Source organism: Canis aureus, chromosome 5 (genome assembly GCF_053574225.1).
Source record: "Canis aureus isolate CA01 chromosome 5, VMU_Caureus_v.1.0, whole genome shotgun sequence".
Classification (NCBI taxonomy): Eukaryota; Metazoa; Chordata; class Mammalia; order Carnivora; family Canidae; genus Canis; species Canis aureus.
Genome location: NC_135615.1, coordinates 75,258,998 through 75,266,261, shown reverse-complemented (window position 1 = coordinate 75,266,261; position 7,264 = coordinate 75,258,998). Strand labels below are relative to the sequence as shown.

Genomic DNA, 7,264 nt, shown 5'->3' with positions numbered 1-7,264 from the left:
ATTGGTCCCGAGGGCCATCCGTCGGAGCCGAGGAGGCGGGGCAGGCGGCTGGCTGGTGCTGGGGCGGGCGGGCCCCGGAATTGTCATTTCTTTGTTTCCGAAGGCGGAGGAGGCTCTGAGCCCCCCCTCCCCGTCCCACCCCCTCCCCCCGGGTGCTGGCTCCATGTCTGTGTGACCGGCCCCAGGGGTAGAGTCCAGGCCCGACGCGGGGCGGGCCGGCGGCGGCGGCGGCGGCGGCGGCTGAGGTGAGAGACGGCGGCGGAGGCGGCGCGGGCACCCGGCCCCCCAGCGGGAGGATGAAGCGGCGGAACGCCGACTGCAGCAAGCTCCGCCGCCCCCTAAAGCGGAATCGGATCACCGAGGGCATCTACGGCAGGTGAGCGGCGGCGCCCCCGCCTCCGCCCGCGCGGGCCCCGCGGCCCCCGGCCGGCTCCGGAGGGGCCCGGCCCCGTTATGTAACCCCGACTAGGCCGCACGCCGCGCCCGGGGCTCTCCGGCGGAGCGCGGCCCGGGGGGCTCCGGCCGGCCCGCAGGGGTGCGCCCGGGGGCGCGGGGCGTGGCGAGGGCCGCCGGCCGGGCGGGGAGGGCGCGGCGGGCGCTGGCCGAGGAAGCCGCCGCGCCGCCGTTGGGAGCTCCCGGCCCCGCCGGGGGGAGGGGCGGAGGGCCCCCTCCCCGCCCCTCCCGCGCCCCCCGCCCGCGCAGCCCGGCCCCGAGGGCCGCTCCCGGGGCCGCCGGGCCTCCGCTGCCCCCCACCCCCCGCGCCCGGTGCGGCCCCGGCCTGGGAGTCGCCGGCCTGAGTCGGGAGACGCGTGGACCGTATGCGCTGGGGGGAAAGGCGGACAAAAGTTGGGAGCAGGCGGTGGCCCCACGGCCCCCGGCAGCTGGGCAGGTGGCCACGTTGCCCCTTCTTTCGCCCTCTACTTCTCTTGCGGGATCTCACACTTGGCACCGAGGGCTGAAGCCGATACCCCCTAATCATGCCCTGTGGCCTCGCTCCAGACGCAGAAGGAGCTGATGATCATTTTCTCGGCGAACATTATTTTGACCATTCTAAGCAGATAGTTTTCTTGTTTTAAAAGGGCTTTTCTTTCCCCCCCAAGCTCGCAATTTTCTTTTTCTTCCGAAAAAAAAAAAAAAAAAAAAGCAGCGTCCCTTTAAATAGAAACTGGATTCACTGGCTGTGAGAGGGAGAAGGACAACAGGTTCATGGGGCAACTTAGTGACAATCGCAGCTTCCAAAGCAGAAAGTGTGTGCGACCTGTTATTTTCTGGTTCGTCTCAGAATGTTCATTCTACAGGGTACTTGCGTTGATAAATGATTTCGGTGGAGAGACAGTTGACAGAGGAGAATTCTCAGCATGTGCATTTTGGCTTAATTGAGTCTTCGTGGTATTTTACAATTTAGCCCTTGTAGCTGTGGGACTTAGAGAAATATGTGAAGTAGCTGATGACACCCAAGCTGTCACGAAGCCAGTGACCAAGTCTCAGCATAGCTGTACACCTTGCACATGCTGTTGTTTACATATATGAAGATTGCTTTTCACAAGCAGCTGAGTGATGTAGACCTCAGGGGTTTTCTTTATTTCAAGTTTAAAAGCATGAAGCAGTCAGTCAAAGTATAAAGGTCTTGTGTATTTATCCTTATATAGAGGTATATCCTTATGTAATGAGACCTAGATCATAGGAACAATTCATTCATTCAACAAATGTATATACTATGTGCCAGCCCGTCTTCTAGCTGTAAGGGCCAGGCCAAAATCTATGCTGAATCAGTCAAATCTGACCCTTTAAACTAAAACTGAAAAAGCAAAAACCATTTTCTTACAGATTTAATGGGTCCAGGGAAATGTCTCTGTAAGTTAAAGACACTATGATCCTTTAGGAAGGATTTTTGAAAATTGCCCATTGAAAAAGATTTGAACAACTTAATAGTGACACAAGAATAGAAAAAGCGTATTAAACAGAATTATAGATCAAGGGCTTTGAATGGCTGCTGTTCACAATAACATATGATGTTATACTTTTATAGAAAGAAGATTGGGGATCCCATATTGTTTACATGTGTTGTATTTTGACATCTCTTTGTATTTGAACAAATGATGTTGAATTTAGTACCTGCCAAGTAGTAACCACTCAGTCAATGTGAGCAATGTGGAGTGAATTCATTGTCTAATGATGATTTATTATTTTAGTGATGATTTTCTGGAATTTGAATTTTCTTTTTTTTTTAATTTTTATTTATTTATGATAGTCACACAGAGAGAGAGAGAGAGGCAGAGACATAGGCAGAGGGAGAAGCAGGCTCCCTGCACCGGGAGCCTGATGTGGGATTCGATCCCGGGTCTCCAGGATCGCGCCCTGGGCCAAAGGCAGGCGCTAAACCGCTGTGCCACCCAGGGATCCCGAATTTGAATTTTCTTACCCTAAAGTAAATACGCTATGCAAGTTATTCAGAGTTTCGCTGTAAAATTTTAAAACCCAGCAGCTCTCAAATCTGTTTACCCTTCTCTGTTTGGCATTCTTTAAGTTAGATGTTAATCAAAGACCTAGATATATTTCTACCTGTCTTTCCTTTTGGAGTATCATATATCAAATCAATGTTTTAATTTATTAACCTGTTTCTTAGTTTATAATATGGAGTGTTGGACTAAAGAACAGGATCAGAGTTTTGGTTTTTTCCAGTTCTGTTTTAAAAAAAGAATTAGAAAATTGTCCTTTATTTCTAAAGCAAACAGAATGAGTGGGCCAGTTATAAGTATGGTGTTTGACGATTTCTGAGTATCAAATTTCTGTGATCATCAAACTTAACTCTGTATTAAATTGTTTTTCATACCATTTATTACCCATTCTGTTTCTCAACATCTGGCCAATTTTGGTCTCATTAAACAGAGAGCTTTGTTTTTTTCCTGAGGCTCTCTTGACAGGTTTGATGACCACTATCTACTGTTTCACAGCATAACCTTTCATGGACATTATTTTCATGTTCTCAGTCTGCACAACTTTTTGAGCCTGGGCATAGCAAGGAGGCAGCTGTGATGAAGAGAGCACTGGACTGGGGGGTTCAGAATCCCAGCTCTGCCACTTTGAGCCCCATTCTCTCATCTGTCAGATGAGTCCTGAGGACTAAAGGAGCTCATATTCAGTTTGTGAATCTCTATAAATTCTAGCAGGCTCTACAAATATTATTTACCATGTTGTTGTTATCACATAACATGTTTAGTTTATTCTTTAAGGAGGCAAGAGAGACTATAAGATTTGTTACGTCTGTAAACAGAAGTTGTGTAGTCAAAACAAAGGGTCAGTTGCTGCTTGGTCTTTCTGAAAAAAAATCCTGTTGCTGAGATGCTTTTAATTATGGGCTCCAATCCAGCTACTGTGACTGAGGTGATTGTCAAATGATATGATTATTGTCAGAGGCAAGGTAGAAGGAAGTTGGACATATCAGTATTATCTACATTTATGTATATGCTCACTGTTTGAAAATTGAAGTGTACAGAAATGTTATGTTAATCAATAACACTGATTACTATTGTCAAATTAATAATCAAGAATAAGAGAAAAGAAACAGGAATGGTGAGTTTCTTTTATGTTATTAAGGACTAAAATTCAACGTCATTAAAGAACAGTCTGGGCCAGCACAGAGCCACAGTAGGAATTCAGTGCCCAATAAATGTTGAGTGTGTGAGTTAATAAATAAATGAATATAAACAATTCATCCTACTCAGTGAAGAACCTGCATTGTTCAGGGAATTGTGGAAGACACAGGATAAGACATGGTTTCTTGTCTTCAAGGAGATTACAGTCTAGTAGATCATTATGATGCCTTCTTAAATTTGTACAGTGCTTTTGAGGTCCCAAAGAACTTTGTGTTCTGTTCAAGGAAAAATATTTTTTGTTGAATTACATTTTAGCTTGCTATTCTAGTTGTTCACCTGATGCATTTTATTTTGCCCTGTGCTATTTTATGATGAAGTAGATGGTCGCCACTAAGTGGGGGAATATTATTCTAACTCAAATGAGATAAATGTGAAAGAACTTCAGAAGTTATAAGGAAAGGTTATTAGTAAGAGAAAGCAAAATAAATGACTTGAACAACTTAACTGTGACATTTCCAAGGTCCTTGGGTTTTATGGCAGTGATTCTCTGTCCATGTCTGCCTTCACACATGCACCAGACACTCCCAACAGTAATGTCTAATTACATGCAGTGCTGCTCCAGGTGAGGTGGGGTTTGAGTGCTCTATAGTTTTTGAAAGCCTTAAGGGGATCCTCTGTGGTTTACCCACCTATCACTTTGCCCTGCTCCCCTCTTCCTCCCCCCTGAGAATTACTGACTTTATAATGGGAAGATGGGAAAATGAGAAGATGAAGTGTGTTAAGTAGAAGACAGGTGCAGAGATGTTTATGTTTAAAGCCTCTGCAGTTAAAATTGTTACTTACCCAAGTTGGCATAATAGGCATTTTAAGAAAGGCACATGCATTAAGCTTCAGGAAACTATTTTATATCTTTGTTACCGGTGGCGCCTCTTCACTTGTGAATTTATGAATACTTCCTGTTGTCGGATGCCGGGTTCTGCGTGTAGCATGCTGTTTGAAGCTTAGGTGGTGCAGTACTGTACTTGACTCTTAGATTTTTACAGCTTCATGCCTTCAGACTAGAGCTGAGGACTCAGGACTTCCCTGGTAGATATAATACCTTGTCCCATCTTTGTTTCAGAAAACCATTTCCTGGCCTTTGACTTTTGAAATGATCAAAGTTTGCATCCTTCTCAGCTTCCTAATTTCCTTTATCAGACCCTAGTCTAAATAATCGGATCTCCAGAGATTTCACTTTCCTGCTTCTCCTGCCTCTTTAATTAAAGATGTTTCCTAAGCCTAGTTTTAGCCTCCTTTGGGCTATGCTTATTAAAGCCACTAGAGGCTGGCATGACCCTTGGCTGCCTTGGTTGTACATGTGTTCTGCAACCGAAACCCCAGACACCAATGTTGCAACCTCAGAGCTGAAAAGCATTTTGGTAATCTGGGGAAGCTTAACTTCAGCAACACTGGACCTGACACGAAAGTGATAGATTCCGTATTGTTTTAGAGAGGTGCTGGGGAAGGGGTTAAGTTTTGAATAACCTTTCCAGTGAGGTGTTCACCTAATCCTTATATTTGCAGTTACCATGAAATGCCATTTAAACAAATCTGCCACACTGGAGTTCTGTACTTGGTTTTTGCCAGTTGTGTATTACCTTAAAAGAAAGGTACTTTCCTCAACTTTCATTTATGATGATTCTTGTCTGAATACTCTTGGCAGTTTAGTTTCATTTGGTGTTTTGAAAATCCCTTTAAATTTCTGCTACGAGTTGAGGCAGGAGAATGAAGGAATGTGATCTAGTTCAGATTATTTGCTTTAGAGCTTCCTGTTTTATTAGTGATATTCTCCTTTTTTTTTTTTTTTTTTTTTTTATTCTCGATGGCCTTTCTTGAACCTCACTAGATTTGGAGATTGATTTTAATGGAAGAATTAATAACTTATTATTTTCATTTTCTTGTTATTTGCCAAATATTCTGAAGCCAATTCCTATTTTGTAAGGACTTGTATTTCCAGAGTCTTTTTCTTTGGCCACTTCTTTCTTTCTTTTTTAAAGACTTCCTTTATATATTTTTAAAAGATTTGATTCATGAGACACATGGAGAGAGAGATGCAGAGACGCAGGTAGAGGGAGAAGCAGGCTCCCTGTGGGGAGCCAGATGCAAGACTTGATCCCAGGACCCCAGCATCACAACCTGAGACAAAGGCAGATGCTCAACCACTGAACCACCCAGGCATCCCAAGATTTTATTTATTTATTCATGAATGATGGAGAGAGAGAGGCAGAGACCTAGGCAGAGGGAGAAGCAGGCTCCCTGCAGGGAGCCTGATGTGGGACTCCATCCTAGGACCCCAGCATCACGCCCTGAGCTGAAGGCAGAAGCTCAACCACTGAGCCACCCAGGTGCCCATCTTTGGCCATTTCCCCCAGATCTTCCCTTTGGGGTTTTATGTGTGTGTGTGTGTGTGTGTGTTTTGTTTTGTTATTTTCTAGGCTACCATCCAGGTGATACTTAAGCGAGTATAACAAAAATATGTATCTTGTGGAATCTTGGGAGTCAGATAGAAATTTTAAACATGGTTAAGGCCTCAAAGTAAAATAACTGTAATTAGGTTACTTTTTTCCTTTCTTCCTACCTGTCATGGGGCTCAAACTCAAAACCCTGAGATCAAGAGTTGCATGCTCTGCCCACTGAGCCAGCCAGGTGCCCCTAGGTTACTTTTCTTGATGAAATTTAGTGTGCTCTTCTTTATATCCTTTCCTACATACTTTAAAGGATGTAGTTTATTTTTTTATTTTATTTATTATTTATGATAGTCACACAGAGAGAGAGAGAGAGGCAGAGACACAGGCAGAGAGAACCAGGCTCCATGCACCGGGAGCCCGACGTGGGATTTGATCCTGGGTCTCCAGGATCGTGCCCTGGGCCAAAGGCAGGCGCCAAACCGCTGCGCCACCCAGGGATCCCAAGGATGTAGTTTAAAGATACTGATTACTTTTATTCTCTAGGTTTACTAGATTTGGATGTAATTATTTTACTTGGATTGTTTTCAAGAAATAGGTCCAGAAGAAAAAAGTTGCTTGCTCAACAAGCTACCTAACTATAATGGTACAGACCAACAATAGAAACACATATCCTTTGCTAGATGTTTTTTTTTTTTTTTCCTCATCATAAATTTCTTCAAGTACCCAAGGAGTGATTATTTCCTCAGTGTCTCTCACCTTTAGGCACACGGATCCTGGTAATGGAAACCTAAAAAAAAGAATAATCAACTGTTAGAATATATTTGACATCTAACTTAACTCATGTCAAATTGGCCTCTGCTCATTAACCTTCCAAAATGCCTATCATTCCCAAGTTTTGAAACCCCCTCATAGCACTAACCTTCATTCCTTTGTTTTCCTCTGCTGCTTTTAAGGACAATGTACTCATGTTGAGTCATGGGATTGTGACATCAGAAATAATTTATCCCTCATCCATCTCTTCTGTTGCCTTTTTTTTTTGCAGAGATTTTGCGTTTAGTAGATTGAAATAGTGCATTTAGTCCACTTTGGGTGTATCTGTAGACATCATTGATGGATTTACACTGTTTGAAATCCATTTCCTTAACTAGCACAGGAAAGGTGGCTAAAAACAGTCTAGCTCTGTTTTTAAATTATATCATTACTTTGTTCATCTTCAAAGCG

At 44.1% G+C, this 7,264-nt stretch overlaps 1 protein-coding gene across 1 annotated transcript in view; it reads left to right on the top strand.

The window, feature by feature from the left end:
• The first annotated feature begins 202 nt into the window (after positions 1 to 202).
• The window catches only part of MACO1 (macoilin 1), a 60,597-nt gene continuing 53,535 nt past the window's right edge, over positions 203 to 7,264 (top strand). Inside the window, exon 1 of the mRNA XM_077899074.1 lies at positions 203 to 376. Within this exon, the coding sequence (XP_077755200.1) occupies positions 297 to 376 (80 nt within the window). The 5' untranslated portion in view covers positions 203 to 296. The remainder of the gene's footprint in view (positions 377 to 7,264) is intronic.